At 41.8% G+C, this 20,724-nt stretch overlaps 1 protein-coding gene across 4 annotated transcripts in view; it reads left to right on the top strand.

Annotated features, from left to right (window-relative positions):
* Window positions 1–20,724, top strand: part of nlgn3a (neuroligin 3a) — a 187,053-nt gene that overhangs the window by 81,286 nt on the left and 85,043 nt on the right. For 3 of the 4 annotated variants that reach the window (XM_044205312.1, XM_044205309.1, XM_044205311.1), the window contains exon 2: window positions 8,329–9,044. In XM_044205312.1, the coding sequence (XP_044061247.1) occupies window positions 8,570–9,044 (475 nt within the window). In that variant the 5' untranslated portion in view covers window positions 8,329–8,569. Of the gene's footprint in view, window positions 1–8,328; window positions 9,045–10,109; window positions 10,170–19,534; window positions 19,595–20,724 lie in introns of all 4 variants that reach the window. The other variant, XM_044205313.1, reaches the window with a different exon arrangement.

The following is a 20,724-nucleotide window of genomic DNA, read 5'->3' as shown; positions in this document are numbered from 1 at the left end:
CTGTTAATGATACTCATGGCAGCATTTATCCAGCAGCCAGGAGAAGGGGTGGAGACACACAGCTTAGCAGGCGGCCACAGCAGCAGCACCGTCATTCCTCACCATCTCCCTTCTGCTTCTTTAAAAATATGTCAGCATCACCGTGGTGATTAGCAGTCAGAATGTGCTGCGTCTTTGTCCTTGATTTAATGCCAAATCTCCTAAGTAATAATGACTGCACAGGCTCTGTGTCTGACGAAAAAAGCAAAGCAGAGGAAGAATGGGCCCTCATCCCTCAATGTTATAGTAGCACTGGTTCCCAGCAGGAGCCTTATGAAGCTGCAGTTTGGTTTTGACATTTTGTGAACGTTGTTTCTGAAACATGCCAATCTACTTGATTTAATATGGCGTGCTGTTGTTCGTCAAGCCCAGGAGCTTATATAAAGAGCGTGCCTCTGAGAGAGAGAGAGAGATGTGCATTATGTGTGTACATTCATTATTGATTTTGCTGTGTTGAAATCCATGTTTGCCTATTTGAAATAAACACGTGTAAGCAGACAATTTACAGATATATTTTCCACATTATTGACACACAGAGGCCAGAGAGCAATCCTATCAAAAGCTGAGCTTGTCTCAAAATAGAGCCTTCGCACTGATGTAGATTGGTGTCTTTTTTGGAGCACAAATGGAAGGTGAAGACACTAAATTAAGTTTTTGCTGTTGCCTCTCACATTTTAATGAGTTATGCTGAGGTAAACGCCTGGGTACATAGGTTTCTGCTTTCTGGTTCCTGTCTTGTTGCCTGTCTCTTATCATTTCTATAATGGCACATTCAGCCTGAGTTATAATGTAACAGCACCAGAAGCATTTGTAATCAGTGATTACACTCTCTCAGGTCAGGACGGCTCACTTCATTTGAAGTTAGATGTTCCAGAGGACTAATGCAGCTTTGTGAACGCCTTTGTTGCAGACTAGCTACTATAATAACAGAGTGGGGAGAGTCAGAGGCTCCATCTACTCAGAACTCTTATTGGGTCCTTTTTTATCAGAGTCCATTCAGCCTCTCTCTAAGGGATGTCGGGGCGTAGGAGTACATTTGGCTCTGTGCTCAGACTTTTATTGCGATGCAGAGATCTCTCCGCTGTAGGAGAACAAAGGGTCTTCTACAGTAAGTGTACACGGCTGCGGGCTCGGACCAAAATAAAGAGGAATAAAGTCTATGTATTTTCTTTTAAATATGGGATCTGTATGGGAACAACTCACATGCTGTACCGTTGGGGTGCTTTTGAATATTTATGAATACAATTGGACCGGCAGAATTTAACATGTTCTATTAATCAGGGACCGGAGAATTGGGGAGGAGGGTGTTTAACGGCGTGTACTTGGTGGAGTGCCGTCTTGCATTAAGGGCTAATAACCTCCCTTAGACTCGGCACAGCACCCCTCTCCTCCTCCTCATCCCCCCACCTCCATCACCCCAGTTGTATTTATTACGGGCTGCAAGGCCACGGTGATGAGACGATCAATATTTCTGGGATGATGAGGGAGAACTCATGCAATCTCTCTCTCTCTCTCTGTTCCTCCCTTGGCAGTGCTTCAGCAGGTAGAGAGATCAAAGCAGAGAGGACCTCTGAGATGCTGTTGGAGGGGAGACTGATGAAGTCCTCTGTGCTGTGTGTCCTCTAAACACACACACTCCATCACACTGTCCTATGTCCTTGCTATGTCCTGATTAAAAAGTTTGACCTGATGTATTTTATCTTGACTAGAATTAGTGTTATCACACTTATTCTGCTGCTGTGTGTGCAGAATAAACAGAAATGGCTTCAGTTGAAATTGAAAATATTCTGTCTTCTCTGTATCTATGGGGTCTTATAAGGTGTCCTTTTGAAAACTGTAACATACCGTTATATCTTGTCATTGTGTTTCCTGTTTTGTTTTGAAATACTCTCCTGTCGTTTCAGTTCCTGCCCTCATGTTTCCCCTATCACCACACCTGTGCCCTATTACCTGCCCCTGGATCCTCCCTCAGCAAACCCCTTATATACCTTCCTGAGTTCTCTGTGCTTTGCCAGATTGTCTTTGTTTTACCCCGTGTGTTCATTACTCTCCAGCAGTCTAGTGTTTGTATCTTTGGTTTTTGCCTTTATTTCTGGATTATTGGATCATTGCCTGCCTTGGACTGACTTCCCGTGTATGACTCCTGCCTTCAGTAAAGACTGCCTTTTTTTAAAAACTGTGTCCGTGCCTTTCTCTGCATCTGAGTCTCTGCTTTACCAGAAACATTACTGTACAATCTGGCCGTGACAGACTCAGCAGAGAACGATGCACTGTGTTCTGCCCTCCAGTCTCAGGGTGAAGAGACTACACGACCACGATCACGTGTTAACAAGCTTGGTCGGCGGGGTCCAAGAGCTACATGTCCACCAAGACGCCTTCCAAGCCAACATGACAGACTAGCTACAGGACCTCAATGTACAGATGCAACGAGTGCTCGCCAGTTTCAACCTTTGGTGGAGCCTGTGTCTCCTGTCTCCCCTGTTCTACCGCTGCTTCGGTGAGTTTACCTACTCCTCGTCCTGAATCCCGGGCCCCACACATGGACAAGTACGATGGTGATGTGGCCACATGCCGGTCATTTTTGACTCCGTGTTCCCTCACTTTCGAGCTCCAGGCCCTGTCTTACCCCACTGAGCACTCCCGAGTGGCTTTCATGAGCACAAACCTCTCAAGGATAGCACGGGAATGGGCTATGGCAGAATAGGACAGACATTTCCCTATTTGCCGTTCCGTTTTGGACTTTTCTTGGGCCCTAAGGAGGTTTTTTGATCATGGCCTACCTGGCAGAGAGGCTGCTTGGGGACTATTGGCACTTTGATAGGGAAGCAGCCAGGCTCATGAGTTAACACAGGGCTACTGGTGAGCCGAACCTCTTCTTCCTTCACACCACCCTCCAGACCTCTGACGCAAGCCCGCAGGCTAATCCTGCTGTTTCCCTGGAGCTTTTTTGGACTCTGGTGCTAATGAGAGTCTCTCAGGTTCTCCAGACCTCTCTGGTGTCCCCCCTGCGTACAAGGAGGTATTCAATAAGCTCTCTGCCTCTTCATTGACCATATGACTGTGCCTTTGACCTCCTCCCCTGGAACTCTCCCTCCCAAGGGTTATCTCTACTCACTGTCTACATCGGAGACTTAGACTATGAATCAATATATCCAGAGCTCGTTGGCAGCAAGCATCATTCAACCCCAATCTTCTCCCGCCGGAGCGGGGTTTTTATTCGTAGACAAGAAGGACAGGACACTTAGCCCTTCCACTGACTACCGTAGGTTCAACGAGATCACCATCAAGAACAAGTACCCACTTCCACTCATCTCCACCACTTTTGAACTGTTGCAGGGAGCCTCTATTTTCACTAAACTTGACCTCCAGAAATGCCGATCACCTGGTCAGGATCAGAGAAGGGAGTGGAAGCGTTTAATACACCCAGTGGCCATTATGAATATTTGGTCATGAGTTTTGGTCTCACTGATGCTCCAGCTGTGTTTCAGGCTCTGGTCAATGACGTGCTGTGAGACATGCTTAACCACTTTGTCTTCGTGTACTTGGATGATATTATAATTAATTTTAAATTTTATTTTATTTTTTTCCCAAGGATGAGAAGGAACATGAGCAGCATTTCTGGAGGGTTCTTCAGCAGTTGCTGGAGAACCAATTATATGTCAGTGCAGAAAAGTGTGACTTCCACCAGCAGTCCGTCTCCTTCTTGGGGTTTGTGTCTCAAAGACAGATCCAGATGGACCAAGCTCAGGTCAGTGTGGTCACGGACTGGCCGGTGCCCTGTGAACACAAGCAAGTACTGAGATTTCTGGGGTTTGCCAACTTAGTTTATCAGAAATTACAGTTCCATTGCTGCTCCTCTGCATGCCCTTACCTCCCCAGACACCAAGTTCCAGTGCCTTCCCCTCCCCCAAGCTGAACTGGCTTTTTGGACTCTCAAGGAATGGTTTACCTCCACACCCATAGTCACCTTGCCAGAACCCAAGCTCCAGTTAATCGTCGAGGTTGATGACTAACCGCCTGTTCGTCCAGGGCAGCCTGCGCTCTCGGGTCCTGCTATGGGCTCACACCTCCAAACTGAGCTGTCATCCGGGGGTGCAACGAATAGTCAGCCTCCTCAGGCAGCGCTTCTGGTGGCCCTCCTTGGAAGAGGACACTAGGGAATCCATCACTGCCTGTCAAGTTTGTGCCCAGAATAAGACCTCCCGCCAGCGCCAACTGGATTACTTCATCCCCTACCAGTACCACAGCACCCTTGGTCTCACATATCACTGCTGAACTTTGTCACTGAGCTGCCTCAGTCTGAAGGTAACACTGTGATTCTCACCATTATTGACCACTTTTCTAAGATTGCTCACTTTGTCCAAAGGAGACGCAGGTTATTCTCTCCAATGAGTTTCGTTTACATGGTCTTCCCCAGGATGTGGTGTCTGACCGGGGTCCCCACTTCACCTCTCGGTTCTGGAAGGACTTCTGCATATTAATCAGGGCCACGGTGAGCCTCTTCTGGCTTTCGCCCCCAGTCCAATGGTCAGACTGAGCGCTACAACCAGGAGATGGAGACAGGTCTTCATTGTATGGCCTCACAGATCCCCACATTATGGAGTCAACAGTTATTATGGGTAGAATATGCTCATAACTCTCTCCCTGTCTCTGCCCCAGGCCTCTCCCCTTTCCAGTGTGTTTTCGGTGCCATCTGCTCAGGCGCTGGTGCGTCGCTGCCATCTCACCTGGAGAAAGGCCCAGGCTGCTCTACTTCAGACGTCCAGCCGCTAGAGGAAATCTGTGGACAAACTTCGCACGGCAGCTCCTCATTACCAGGTCGGACAGAGGGTCTTGTCCACTCAGGATCTCCATTTTCACGTGGTCCTGCAAGTGGTCAATCCTGTGGCTGTCCAGCTACAACTACAAAGGCCCATGAGAGTACATCCTACCTTCCATGTCTCGAAGGTCAAGGCTGTTAAGACAAGCGCCTTGGCTCCCTCCTCCAGATTGTCTTTGTTCTACCCCGTGTGTTCATTGCTCTCCAGCATTTTAGTGTTTTGTATCTTCGGTTTTTGGATTTTGCCTTAATTTTTGGATTATTGCCTGCTCACTGTCTGATTTGTTTGCCTGCCTTGGACTGACTTCCCATGTATGACTCCTGCCTTCAGTAAAGACTGCCTTTTTTTTTTTTCTTCTTCTTTAAACTTTACTCTGTGTCCATTCTTTTCTCTCCATCTGTCTCTTCTTTACCAGAAACATTACAAAAACCTCCTTTGGGCAGACATCTTTCTCTGTTCAGGGGCTCAATGTGGAATTCTTTACCCACAGAACACATAATGGATCATAAATATGATATTTTTAAATTCAAGTTGAAACAATTCTTGAAGAGGGGTCAGATGTCTCATCAGGCAGGTGCCTTTTTTTTATTTATTTATTTATTTTTTTTAAGGTACTTAAAAACTCAGTTGCCAGTTTTAGGTACACCTAGTTAAAATGAATCCACTCCAGTAGAACACCTCTGCAATAAATCTTACTTTCATGAAAATTATCGAGTTGCGTTTGTTTTACCCGTGGGTGTGTGTGTGTGTGTGTGTGTGTATGTATATATATATATCTGTATGTATATATATATATATATATAGATATATATATAGATATATATATATATATATATATATATAGAGATAGAGATATATATATATATATATATATATATATATAGAGAGAGAGAGATATATATATATATAGAGAGAGATATATATATAGATATATAGATATATAGATAGATATATAGATATATATATATAGATATATATATATAGATATATATAGATATATAGATATAGATAGATATATATAGATATAGATAGATATATAGATTATATATAGATATAGATATAGATATATATATATATATATAGATATATATATATATAGATATATATAGATATATATAGATAGATAGATAGATATATAGATATATATATATATATATATATATATTGATATATATATATTGATATATATATATATAGATATATATATATATAGATAGAGAGATAGAGAGATAGATAGATGGACACACAGGAGCTGCCATCTTGTGCTGGTGACAACATTTGGAGCCAGAGGTCTGAGCAGTAGTGATCGGGGTTGGAGCCGGGGTGTAGAGTTCCTGCCCATTCAAAACGATTAGGCTCTAAAACAGTTTAAACAAAAGCAGGACTTTATAACCTTCATGTAGGTGGGATTTATTGCAATGCCGTTGCATTAATTTGTATGATTCATTTTAGCTCTGTGTAGTTAATAAATTGGCAACTGAGTGTGTTATATTACTGGTTGTATTTTGTGGTGTTTGTTGGTGTTTTTCTTGTTGTGCAGTGTGTATTTGTTTACAGGTCCATGTAGTTTCAAGTGTTTCACACTAGCTGAGGCTATAAATGGTGTGCTATGTGGCATTGGTCGATGCTATGTACCTCTCATTTAAAAACGAAACAGGAATGAAATACTCAACAATATCATATAGTCTTTCAGTGTGGGGATATGGCACTAATGTCTAAGTTTTCAGCTTCTGCTACAGGGATCCTAGTGAGTGGGGAAGAGACCCCCCCATCAATGCATGCATCTTAGTCCCCAGATTTGATATGGATGGCTTTTCAAGTATTATCACTTAGCAGCTGCTCAGTGTACCAGAGTCTCTGAGCAGAATTGTCCACCACACACATTTAATTAACACAAGTATCAGTCAAGGTGGGCTCATCTGCAGTATTAAAAAATGTATGTATGTGTTTTTGAGATGAAGTGAGGACTTCCATGTACAGCTTCCACTGGCAGGCTTTCCACTGATCCACAGCTACAGCAAATGGGAATAGCTGACTAGCGATAACAGCACCTCCAGGAATGTCAGGATTGCTTTCTCTCAGTGGTTAGTGGCCCTCCAACGGCTGCTGATACATTATAAATCATTTACACAGTCATTTTGGAATGCAATATCCTCCTCTAAATGCTGGCTTTTCTTCTCCATTGTTATTAGAATGAACACTGCAGTAGGCACACAAGGCTGAGGGGGACCCTAAGCCACAGAAATTGAAAATTGATCAGGCAGTGTGGGAAGGTGTTGTCACTGGCACCACTGGTTCACCCTGGGATTAGCATTTACAGCACTGTCACTGGAGGCGCACGTGCTGCCTGTAGCTGCATCCTTTTCTGGCCTCCTCCTCCTGCTCATCCCAAAGAGCTCTTAAAAGCGCAACATTTTTCCTGTCATTAAGCAGGACAATCTTTATCATGTTATTATGTCCCTGTGTATGTCTCCTGCTGTTGGATTTTAGCAGGTTCACAATTTTTCAAGTCTGTTTTAAAACATTACATTTATTTTTTTAAAATACTTTTTTATATCTTATTGTCAACTTTCTATTTTCTATTTATGCTTCTTGACTTGCAGTACTTTCTTTATCTTCCTTTATATTTTCTACTAACTATGTTTATTGTTATGCACCAAAATACCAAAGTTAATTCCTTGTATGTGTAAACCTACTTGGCAATAGACCTGATACTGATTCTGAAACAGTAGACAGGTGTCCATATGTAAAGTTTTGCTTTCTGTAATTATTCCTCCTGTTTATACTGGGCTTTAAAATATCAGTGGAAGTCATGGGGAACAAAATCCAGTCTTTTTTCTGCAGAAATACATACAAAGTGTATCTAAAGCTAATATGAGGCTTCAACAGTCTGAGTTAGTCAAATCAAGTGGGTGTCTAAGACTAACTTTGGAAGATAAAGAAGAATATACACTTTTGAAAAACAAATTCACAGAACAAAGACTCCGGATTGTCCCCCATTATTAGCATGTTAGGAAGGGATGTTTTAATGGCCAGTATGAACAGGAGGAATGATTACAGCAAGCAAAAACTGTTTAAATGTTCTTATGGGCAACTGATTATTGTTTTAAGACAGACTTGAAAAATTGTCAACCTATCCTTTAACTACTAATGTAAACGTCGGCCTTTGAAGTAGAGAATAATTACCCACTGACAGTTAATGCCTTTCACATTTCACTTGTCCTATTAGCATTATTAGGCACATCTTGACAAGTTGCCCAACAGTTAATTGCAATATCCAAGTCAAAGGCAGGTTCTTGATTATGTGGATTGATGATAGCACTAAGAGCTCTGTCATGTTTATGTGAGCTGTTTTATGTCATGACAGAAAGGACTCCACAAGTCAATAAAAATGACTGACTAAAAATGGGAGCAAACTGGTGGGCTGTCAGGGAAATATCATTCATTTTCCTGTCTTCTTCTCTTGCAGCACGGGATAGAAGATCTGACGTGTGAAGAGAAGACAGTGAGTAAGGACCGCGCTACGGAGAGGAACTGCATAACTCTGACTGCTTCTCCTGGTGTGTAAGCCGGTGGGCTCCAGTATCACAGCTAATGACTGTCCCTCGGGTGGCTGGACTGCAGGGCTGAGCAGGAGGCCTGTGTGTTCGCTGAGGGGGTGCCCCGGCTTGTATGTTGGTCACTTGCAGTTGCACTCGCTCACAAGGACCATGTGGTTTTCTCCAAGGAGAAGTCGTTTCCCCCCCTCGCAGAACTGGCACAGTGCCCACAGTTGCACCAATTTCAACGTGTCTTTGTGGGTATTAAGTTTTTGCTGGTGCTTTGTGGCCGTCAGAGGTCAGAACTACCACCCCACTGTGAACACGCAGTATGGAAAACTCCGAGGGGTGAGGGTGCCCCTGCCTAGCGAGATTCTGGGGCCGGTGGACCAGTATCTAGGGGTTCCATACGCCGCCTCCCCAGTGGGAGAAAAACGCTTCATGCCCCCGGAGCCTCCCTCCTCCTGGTCAGGGATCAAGAACGCCACTCACTTTGCTCCTGTCTGCCCCCAAAATATTCACAACGCTGTGCCAGAGATCATGATGCCAGTATGGTTCACCTTCAACCTGGATATAGTTACTACATACATACAGGACCAACACGAGGATTGTCTTTATTTAAACATCTATGTTCCAACAGAGGATGGTGAGTGTGTCGAGTAAACAGGATGAAACCAAACCTCTCCTCCTCTATTCTGTCTCTGTCTCCTTCTCTCACTGTCTTTCCTCTAAAATTTAGTGTCACCTTTGTATTTTGCGCGGAGCATGACCTGTTGTCTGGCGCATGCTGTGTCTGTGTCCATCATCTCAGCCTTCCATCTTGACTTGATCTTTCATTTAGTCTTTTCATCAACTGTCCCCTTCCATGCCACTGTTTGAGGTTCCTCTTTTGATGACTAAATGACTTATTAATATGACTGAATGAAAAAAAGAAATCTAATCATACAAGGAGCAGATTGGAAAATACTTGGTGCACCTTCCTACCCTCACTGTCTTGACTGTTCTGGGGATATTAGCCATTAGTGATTAGTAGCCTGCCTCATAAGTGAATGATCTACTACTGTAGGGTTGGTGAAATATTCTGTCTGGTACACAAGAGGCCTGTGGCATCAGCCTGACCTATGTAAGACCCTTTACTCTCCTTGCTTTATCCAGTTTGTCCTTGCACAAAGCCAAAAGCAAGAGCAGGTTTTGTGCATAAGGCAAACAGAGATTGGGCTCCACCATGACTAAAAGTCTCACAAGTTTTAGACTCTTTTAAATGGCCCCCATTACTTCACCACTTGAAGGAGACCCACACAGGAAAATGGGCTTGAAATGTTAAGTGCTCTGAGAATCAAATGGGCAATGTCAAATAACACTTTCACTTATAAGATTATAGTGTGAACTGCAAAACTTTGGATATCTAGCCTCTCTGCCTTCTGTGTGGCTGTAATGGGTCTTAAATAGAAGTGCATGTGAATATGGGCTTCCTGTGTCCCAGGATGCAGCAAATTCATTCCACCATTTTGGAATATTTCTGCAGCAACACCCCAGTTACTTTCTCAACAGGTGCTCTGTTGTTCTTGTTGTTGATAATGACTGGGAGGGTGGGAGGAGGAGGGAAAGAGAGTGAAGAAGGGGGTCTGGCTCAGTCTGAGTTGTTGCATGTCACATGCGATCTTTTCTAGAGCTCTCTTGTTATTTTGTAGTTTTTCCATTCATTTTACAGTCAAAAGAATATCCAAGGAATGTGCCAGGAAACCCAACAAGAAAATGTGTAGAAAAGGAGGTATGTAAAAAAAAAAAAAAAAAAAAAAAAGCCCGAACGAAAGAAAGGAATTGAAAGAGTGAAAGAGAGAGGAGAGTGATGGGTGCATCCTTCCAAAGCCGCCAATATCACCACCTATCAACTCCCAAATCAAAGTGCTAATTGGGATGAACGTGGGACTTGTGACTCAGATCAACCTTGACATGAGTGTGAGAGATGAGTGAGCGGTTGTGCTGTGTGTTTGTGTGTGTGTGTGTGTGTGTGTGTGTGTGTGTGTGTGCTGAATTGTGGTTTTACTATGAGAGTGTGTCAAGGAGTGAAAATGCAGGTCCTTAAATAAATAATGACGCTTTGTCAAGCAATAGCTCGTGATGTCTAAGAATAACATGTATTTTATTTATTTTTACATTATTGTATGGCTTATTCATGTTTAAAGTGTAATATATTTAATTTAAATACAACTGTTGATTAAATCAGAGGCATGAGTGCTACTTTGAAATACTAGAACATAAAATTTGACTTGGTATGCAAAGAACTTTAGTTATGTTTCAGACTGCTCTGACAGCACTTAAGACACCAGCTTATTGGAAGTATTTGTCAAACACGACACCTGAAAGCGTTGGAGCCTCAGCCGTTGATTAAATTTACACTCAAAAGTGGAGGGCCACCTCTCTTAAATTTATTATTCACAATAGTTCAAATAGGGGGTGGTGGGGTATTTTATTGGCATGACAGCTTTCATCTATGCATGTGGCAAATGCTCAAACACACAGCCATAGAGACGCACAGTCCAATTTCATTAGCAACAGATAAAATCTCACTGTTGGTAACAACAGTGAGGGCTAATTTTCTAAGCCTGCCCGAAGGCACGAGAGGACCTTACGAGTAGCCTTAAGACTGTGATCCTGAGCATATCTCGCTCCACAGTGAAGATTCAGTTTCAGCTGGGAGACCTCTGCTGATTTCCACGGAGGCAGCAGGCAGCTATTGGCCTCACTCTGTGCGCTCGTACATTCTGCTTTGGTAAACCAATTTTGTTAGAGACAGACTGGCCCTCCAGGCACTTCTGCTTCTGAATTAGTCCCAGTTGTGGAATATACACAGAAATATCTCTTTAATATTCCCCTTCCACTTGGAATTTTTCAATTATCTTCTTCATGTTTGGTAATGAGAAAATGGTTTATCATACATTTCATATGTTGGTTTTGTGACACATTACTATGCAGAGAGATGATTGTTGCATAGTTCCTCTGTTGCTATAAACACAAAGGTTGTAATTTTCAGTCTTGCTGGAAAGTCTCTCTTTTCTTTCAATTCAGTTGCAACTTTTTTTTAAAACTGCTTCTTCTAATCTTGGCTTATGTTGAATTAGCAGTTCAAATGAAGCATAATTTATCCTTGTCAGGAAATGTAGAAAGCAACCTCTGAAGCATATTTTGGTTTTGGTTAAATGTTTCCAACAAGGAAGTTAAAGTCTTGTTTGCCAAATTCAGAGTGAACTGGGAAATGGTTTAACAGTTCATCAGTTCCCTCATTGCAATTTTTAATTAGTGTAATTTCAATAGCTAGATCTGTTCCATAAACTTGTTAATACTAACAGGGTTATATGTTTTTTAAATGTTTGCAAAGCTTTAAATAGAGACCTGTATAATCCACTAGAGTCATACACACTGTGCACAATCAGTATTAATAACATCTCCACCACCAATTTTACAATCTGTATCTCTATAAATGTGGTTCCTCTGGAGGAAAGAGTGATTAATTTTCAGAAAGAAGTATTTGACTCTTGTTGAAATGGTTGTGATTGTTGCCAAGCAACAGTATGCACTTGTGACAGAAGCAGAGTAAATGGACCTCTAACCTAGCGTGAAGCGCCTTTGTTGCAATGGCGATGCCTATCAAGTGAGAAAAATATATCACCCATGCATCCTGTAAAATGCATCACACGTGATCTTAGTTAGCTTCTTCTGTTTTATGAGACAAGTTAGTATATGATGATTTGTACAGTGTAGAGCACAATCTTCAGTATAAGTTAGAAGAGTGGTGGTGAGAATATATATGTAGAGTTTGTTTTTGAAGAAATAATTCTCCTGTTACAAGAGATTCAGAATTATTGAGGAAGTCTGTCCTATGGATCCTGTGCTAATAGCATCCCACTGGGCAAGGAAAGCACTTCATGCGCTGATATCAAAGATGTGGCTCATTTTCCTCCATTAAACAGGAGGAAAGCCCTGAAACCACACAATAGTTCCCTGACAAAAGATCAAAGACAGACTCATTCAAAAAATAATAGAAGGCTCAAGACAAAATTGTAATAGATTTAGACTTTTTTTCAGTATAGTTGGTTGGTATTCAGAGCGAGGGTTATTGTGTGGCTAATTTCGAAAGTGCAAAATCAACAGAGCATTGGTCTTTGTTCAGAAACAATTTATTAATTCAGATATTTACACTGACTAAACTGTAATTTAGAGAATGGCTGTCCCTTCTTTTGCTATACTAGTGCAGCACTGCATGTCCGAGATGTCCGGGCAGGTAGACTCGAGGTCATGTGGAGGTGGTCAGATGTGCAAGATCAGCACCGTAGCCCGCTGCTCTCTCTGAAGTGGCCTTATAGCGCGCACACAGAGCAAAGAGCAGTGACTGTGCCGCAGACATTGGAGCCTTGGTTATATCACTCAGTCATTTTCTCTGCTCTGAATCAGAGTGAATGGAGTGAGGAGAGGGGTAATGATGTGCGGGGGACACAGCTAAGCACTATTCAGCCTCAGAGTAATAGATTGGCTTGAGATGGGTCAATTTTGTGAGGACAAACCCTGATGAGGTCAATCTTTATCTTTAAAATAGGTTTACATTGTTAAATTGATTGACAAACTTTAAAAGCGATCTGTAAAATCACATCTTTTTGATGAGATCCTCATTGAGGCAGAGCTCTGTTGATAAGGTGCACTCACTGTGCTGCGTGCTGCCTGTTTAAACAATAAGCACATTATTTTCTACGGGGTTTTACAGCATGTCTCTTTCACTGCTTGTAACCCGCTTGTAAAACCTGTCCTTAGAGTCCTTCACACTGGTATCTGAATAACACCGCTTCTGAGAGACACTCTGAAATCAGAGACCTTCCTGACTTCTAAATTCATCCCTCATCATGAGTCTATTTGAGATAAGTGCAGCGAAATCTGTTGTACATTTTGGCTTGATTTGGACCACTCAACTATCATTCTTATGCAGCCGTCACAGGCAGCAGGCTGCCATGTGTTACACAGCCCGGTGCCAGTACTGAACAGCCCGATCAGTTGCCAAACCTGTAGATTAACTACCCCAGCAGAAACACTGGACATTTTTTCCTCTTACCAGATGACCTCCAGATGCTAGAGAGCTGTGAAAACTGCGAAAGAGCCCCAATCCTGGTTAGACTGCGTCTGGGCCATGGCAGACAGTAACACACCATGGTAATCCCGTTGGTTGGCCGACTCAACCCTGCCTCAGGGAAGGAGGGGCTACTCCCTGAGTGCTGCTGAGGAAATCTGTACGCCAAGCAGACAGCGCAAAAGAAGACAAGAACAAATATTGGCTTGTGCAATTTGAAAACAGAGCAGATGTCCACTTTTGTTTGACAGAAAATTACCTCTATAATCTTCTATGATCATATATCTGGGACAGTTGATGACCCCAGTGAGTGAAGGCTGTAACAAGTCAGCGGCAGATCCAGTCATACTGACTTGAGATGCAAGACGCGACGTAAGCAGGAAGTTCCTATTCAGAGGCCTCCTGCTGCTGTGCTGCCCAACTTCCACAGTCAATCCAAGGCTCAATATCACTGTTCTGTTCTTTGTTTATCCCAAACTAAAAAGGAATAGAGGACAGCCTGTGGAGTCCTAGAGCCCTGTTAAAGGGGAAAACACAATTTGTTTGTTGCTTCTGGTATCTCTGTTAGCTTAGATCAAGGCTCTTAAACCCTGATTTCCCCTTAAATTTCTCCTTTAAGTGGACTTAATCTTTCAATCCATCATTCAAACCATTCAATTTTCTTGAAATTCAGGCTGAAATATTTAGTATGTTTGGAAACTCTGGGATATTGAATCTGTGGTTTTGGACAATGCTTAGCCACACATCATGCATTTGTAATGATGCAACTGTGCATTTGGCAAGGATGAAGAGGTTAAAGATGCCCTTTAGAGTTTTCTTGTAAACAAACACAAGTTATGTTTACATTTAGAAATTGTCACCAAAATGCATTGCTTGTATCCTTGAGGTTTAACCCACATTTTGAGTGTATGAGTGTTTGAGTTTTTCTTTGCCACATTTCTTGGTGTGGTACTGCCACCAACTGTCAGTCAGTAGCATAGCGTGAAACCAACAGCAGGATGTGACTCGCGCCGCTTGTGTGCTAGCGTGCATACAAACAAAATGGAGACCCACTCATAGCCCTACTAGTGGTTAAAAAAACTCCAAAGGGTATCTTTAACCAGAATCCAAAAATTGATAATTAAGTCTGGGTATTGTGCATCAAGTTCTCCTGGTTTAAGCATTGAAGGCTACATACCTGCATTGTTCTGGCTTTCTGAAATCAGTGCATATTCAACTGTAGTGCAGCACTTATTTAAATGACTGTTGTGTCTGACAGAAGATTAAGAAGCCTAAAGCCTGGTGAGTCTTTGTAAGATATTTTTGCAGTGTAGTCTTTTTCACCTAATATGGGGAATAAATGGTTCATTAGGGATCAAGAAAAGAGGTAAGAGACCCCAGTGTGTTAGCTTACTACCACACTCAGAAGCCTGTGGTCTCTGTTAAACATGTCTCTTTCCATCATGAGCTGTAGACAAGCAGAAAGACAACTTGGCTGCCTTTTATTTGTTTTTTTTGTTTTTTTTTTGGGAACAGCTGAAGCGCAGTGTGAGTTTTGGCTGTCCTTTACTGCAGGATTACGGCCTCCTTAACCTTTTAGCTGCATTTTCCATCATTCTCTCTTATGTGTCCCTCCCAAGCTGTTCCTTAACCTCTACACTGGGAGACAGATTGAGAGAGATGGAGATAGACAGAGAGAGAGAGAGAGAGAGAGCAGAAAGACAGGAGGTAAGACAGAGCTAGGCTCTCTGAAAGAGAAAAATGGCCACCTGAGGATTAGAGACTGAATATAACTGCTCTAAATTGTCAAGGCTGCAACATTTCACTAAGTCCCTTTCCACATTCTGACCTTTCTGATATTTAACTCCAAGGCCCATCTATTGTCAGCGAACCTTTTTCCAGCAAAGGAAAAGCAGTTAACATTTAGCCCTTCCACAATGTATTGAGTGAATTCTGGATTCAGTTAAGAAGTCTCTAGAGTCTGAGAGCACTCTATATCTGTATGTGTGTGAGTTTGTGTGTGTATGTACATATGTGTGCATGCTTGGGTTTATTCATGTAAAACTCTTCAGCCAACTACTAGAGTGTCTTTTGTTTGCAATTCCATCCTACTGAAATGTTAAATTTCAATACCCTTTATGTAACCAGTAAGCCCATCAAATGCGGTTTCTTTGAACCTGATTTGATAAATGCGACAGGTTTCTATTATGCTTGTCAAGGAACATGAATAATAGCTGTTATTCTAGATGCTGCCTGTTTTGATGCTATGCAAATGTCGGCGCCTGGAGGCCAGCTACGCAAAGAAACTCGCCAGTTCATTGTAGTTTTGTTTTAATTTCACACTCTTTCACTGCGGCATCACTTTAAAAGATTCAAGGTCAAATATAGGCTCACTTGCTGAGTCACTGCAGATGTCACATGTTTGCAGTTCCTATTATAGATCCAGCATTTGACACAATCAGGCTCACAGACAACACAATTCAAAGTGACAAAGCCTCCCTGTCGACACCTGCCATCCAAACTATGCCTGTCTGGAGCACTATCACTCAATAACCTCACTGTTTTACCACATCAACGGCACAGTGAACGCTAGAATAACAGTAATCGTTAACAAGCCATAAAGAAGGCTGTTGAAGCAGGTGAAACCCCTTTGTTTAGGTGCTGGCGGTTATTCTGCTAATACATTTTTGTAGGTTCCCTTGAAGCCTACATGAGAGAGACATGACATCTGATAACTTAATGGCATGCACTTCCTATACAAGGAAGATGCTCCTGACTGTACTGGTGCTGCTATGAAATTTGTTCAGCCTTAAAGTGCTATACCTGCCTGACCTTAGCACTTTGTAAAACAACACAGCCCCCCTTATTCACTTCAATGAGATAACTTTGTTGGCATAGTGGGAGTGCTAACGCAGAGGGCTTCAGAAATACACGCTGGGTCGTCTGGCGAAAAAAAGAATTCTGGCTCAACTTTTGCTGCAATGTAATGCAACGTTATCCGGCAAGGCGCTCTGATGGCCAATCAAATAACCGCAAGCGCACATTCCAGGATCCATGGATTACTTTGTAATGTGAAGGCCACATTTATGCTGTTTCGCAGTTGACAAAAGGTTACATGATTATCGCCATGATAACACTCCAGACTTGTAAAATCCAGTCTCATAATATTATAAACAGCTGTGCAGTGGTTAGGTGTCTGATAACCCTTCAAACTCATTACTGTAATACTCAAACCAGCCTTTCTAGATTTTATTTTATGGTCTCACCAGTATCTGAAACAACACACCCCATCAATGCAGCTCCTTGTGTTCTATTAACAGGGCTGTTTTTGAGTATTGAAGTGGACGTGCTGCAAAACTCAAATCAATTCAACTGCCAACATCCACATGATGGATTTCTACCATTTTTTTTTGATTGATTGCCATTAAGTCAAGGAAACATGTGCAAGCGATGTTTTTTATACTGTATGTTGTTAATGGATTATACATTTTGAATAATATTAGCCAGTGACTTTGCAAGAGAGTGTGGCGTATCACACCTGGCAAGCCATTCACCTTACCCTTTCCGATAGCTAATACAAATTAAAAGCCTTCTGCTGCTGCACAACCTTCCATAACAACTTCCATAACTCGCTGTAGTTCAACATCAGACCAGTAACCTCTTATTGCCAAACAGGGTGACACAAAAGTTGCATATACTGTAAGCTTGAAGTTGTCGTAGTAATTATGATTATGTTTGCTTATCTAAAGCTCATATAGCAGCCCATACAGACTGCATTATTCATTACACACATTATGCAAATCTGATGGACAGACTGAACAAGGTGATTGTGCAGACTGTGGAATCAACTAATTCAAAAGGCTTCTCCACTTTGAGAGCTTGAGCATACTCAGTAAATGTCATGACACTCAGCCTGTTACATTATACAATATATTGCATCTATCAATTAACAATGGATGAGGTATTCAGACACAATGGCGCATTAATTCAAATAAAAGCTGTTTAACTAGTGGCTATGCCAAAGAGGTTTATATTGTGTCTGGCATCTGTGTCCATACTGTATGTGTGTTATAGTGTCTTTCTCTGACTCCACCTGACTGAATTGCCCACATGAATGACAGAAATAATATTTTTAAGACTTTTAGATACTTGGTTGACACTGTGATAATTTAAAGACTCTCTGGGCCCGAGTGCATCATATGATTTGCAATTCCAAATTTGGCCACTACCAAAATGATGTCACCGAACAACCCTGTTTGTGGTTGCTTGGATCATTCTCTGGGGACCATGAATGGCCACAGCGAATTTAATGGTACACAGGCTATTAGTTGTCTTTAAGAAAAAGTTGATAATTTGATCTAAGGGTTGCAAGAGAGGAAAGATCTTTCAATGACTAAAGTGGACCGAGACAAGGAAATTGTTTTGCCAGAAACTGACGCATCTTGTCTCATGATCAATTTAGTTAGTAGATGATGGCTGAAACAACAGCCACCCTCTTTAAATATATGGCATTTGCTGTGTGAAATAGCAACTGCACTCTTTTTTTTAAAAGGTTAATGTTTATTTCATAAAAATGTATTAATTTATGATATTAGCGGATGTGATGTTTCAGGCAAGGGTCAGGCCCACCTCTGCTTTTAAACACTGGAAAACGCTAGACATCTTCTGTAAATTATGAATGGTTCAGTTAATTCCATGACAATCAGCCCATTAGATTTTGATATTAATTCATATTCATACTGGCCTAGTGAAAAAGTGCACTAGAGGAAAAGTCCAAGGTCATCAAAAACATTAGGATTTACTGTATCAAGCATTTCTCAGGAGGAAAATCTGAACTGACAGTGGTGCTAAATGAAAGGTCAGGGTGTCATCAAAATTGTAAAATTCTAGAAAAATACCATATTTCTTTAAAGCTAGTTACATTGGAGAAACTAGCATGAGACAGCTAAATTTTGAAAGTATCCAACCGAAAAAATCCCACCCCCTCCTTTCAGGCCTCACTCCAAAGCCACTCCCCCAAAACACATTTTCATGCGCAATGAGTGCACGGGAAGAGTGCGCACAGGTAGGTAGGTAGGTAGACAGGCAGGTAGGCCAGCCAATCAGTTCATCTGGCCCGAATGAAGATGATAAACTATTGAATTGATGGACTGATAAATTGACCAACTGACTAACCAGCATTGATATCCATAGGCCCTTCTGCTAGTGGGCAACAAAAACTGATTATACATGGATGTCAAACTCTAACCAGTTTAGAATACCACCGTGTAAGTGGTAGGTCAAGATAGGGCTTGTATACTATATTTGTACATGGTGCACAGGCGCCCTAGGGTGCTAGATTTTCACACTAACATCTAGTGCAAGGACAACAGCATATTACCTACTGTTTAAGGCAAAGAGACAAGCTGAAGTAACTGTACCCTTCACTGAGTATACATAATACACGCAATTTTGTGATTTATTCAAACCTCACCACACCTAGGGAAGTTACAATCCTGCCTGTAGTTCAACAGTTTTTTTCATCTTAATTTGTTTGAACTTGTTTAAACACACTAAAACCCTGCTCAGAAAGTCATTTCCAAAATGTAATTAACCAATGATAATTACATGTTGTAGCTGTTTGTTTTTGCAACAATCCTTTAAGCTAATAGTGTTGTTACCCAAACTTACGGCATTGAATTCAGAGGATTTTCCTGATAAATCTAAAATGTTGTACCTGAAACTGCCAGTGGTGTATGACTCTGCTTCAAATATGATATAATAGCTGGAGTTTTGTTTAGATTTGTTTTTACCCAGTGTAGTGTTTTTCTTTTATTTTTATACTATTTAAAAAATGTTTATTGTATGTGCTGTAAGTGTTAACAAGAAATACCCTGGACAACTTTTCTAATGGGAATTGTGTATTTAAATTAACATTGTTATTATTTACATGTGGTCTCAAATACTGCTTTTTATTACCTCTTTTCCCATCTGTGTGTTGCCAAACATGCTATTTTGAATTTCCCTGTGCCTCTCTATGTCTCTCCTTGCTTCAAAAACAGGGGCCCATGCAAAAAAACAGGGCGAGGATTTGTCGGATAACGACGGTGATGAAGATGAAGGTATTTTCCATGGTGAACAAAGATGGTGCATGATTTATTTTCTAAAAATGTCACTGTTTTCTGATCATTTATGGTTTTTGTTTGATTTAATTTTATTTCTAATTGCAGATGCAATCATCAAGCACCCATGTCACGTTACAATCTATAGAATAATGTTGTCTTTGATCAAATGTTAAGAGTGTGTGTGTGAATGTGAGGTCTCCTGTTCTTAAGCATCTAAATTCAGCCGATGAGTAGAGTTTGGCTTCAGAGTCAGATGGGATCTGGTAGCTGTCTAGATAACCGAGCCCGGGTTGAGTCATTTTAATATCTCACATAGTGACTGGAGCTACAGTTATTACAAGAACAGAGGCAGTGGTGAGAGCCCCTTCTTAAGGTGTGGCCAGCAGCTGTATTTGTGGCGATAATGGCAATGGGAAAGTGAAGCAGCAGTGTAATATCAGACTGTTCACCAGGTCTGCCAGCAGATTTAGATGAGGAGCGGCAGTTCAGGAGTGCTGCTGGAGAGGATTAGAGGCGAGAGGTGTAGAAAATGGGAAGTTGCTGCTCAGCAATCACATTGTTCACTTTCCATATTTATCTTAGGATATTCCTGGCTCAGGGTGGATATCTGCCGAGATTAGAATGAGAGACGATTCTTGTGCTGCAACAGAAACGGCTTAAGTCTCTGAATCTAAATCAAACCCTTGATATCGCCCCGCCCTTGTCTTCCTTCGCCACAGTAGGGCAGGTGATGCAAGCATGATGTTGGATATCAAACAAATGGGGTATAAATCAAGGGCTTAACCCTTGATTTATACCCCATTTGTTTGTTTTGGATTTTTGCACATTATGCGTATCTTTATTTATTTGTCTAGAACGAAGCTGCTTGGGACCTTAGCACATGTTTAGGGCAAATGGACTTCATTTGGCACAAAAACTGAGACGTCGCACCAAGTGGCCATATCCTTTCACTTACTTGTCTTGAATGTTGGCACAATTAATGCCGGCTTTGCTGTGGGTCCTGCGTTGGATTTTAAACCCCAGTGGAGGCCAACTGGCCAGGGTTCTTTCCAGATGTTTAAGAGTTTGTAGTGATGCTCTTTCCTCTTTGCCAATGGGCTCTTCTTTCAAAAAGAAGCCTCACGCTG

Source organism: Siniperca chuatsi, linkage group LG8, assembly GCF_020085105.1.
Source record: "Siniperca chuatsi isolate FFG_IHB_CAS linkage group LG8, ASM2008510v1, whole genome shotgun sequence".
Taxonomy (NCBI): Eukaryota; Metazoa; Chordata; class Actinopteri; order Centrarchiformes; family Sinipercidae; genus Siniperca; species Siniperca chuatsi.
The sequence above is the reverse complement of the archived record's forward strand: the minus strand, read 5'-3'. Positions and strand labels throughout refer to the sequence as shown.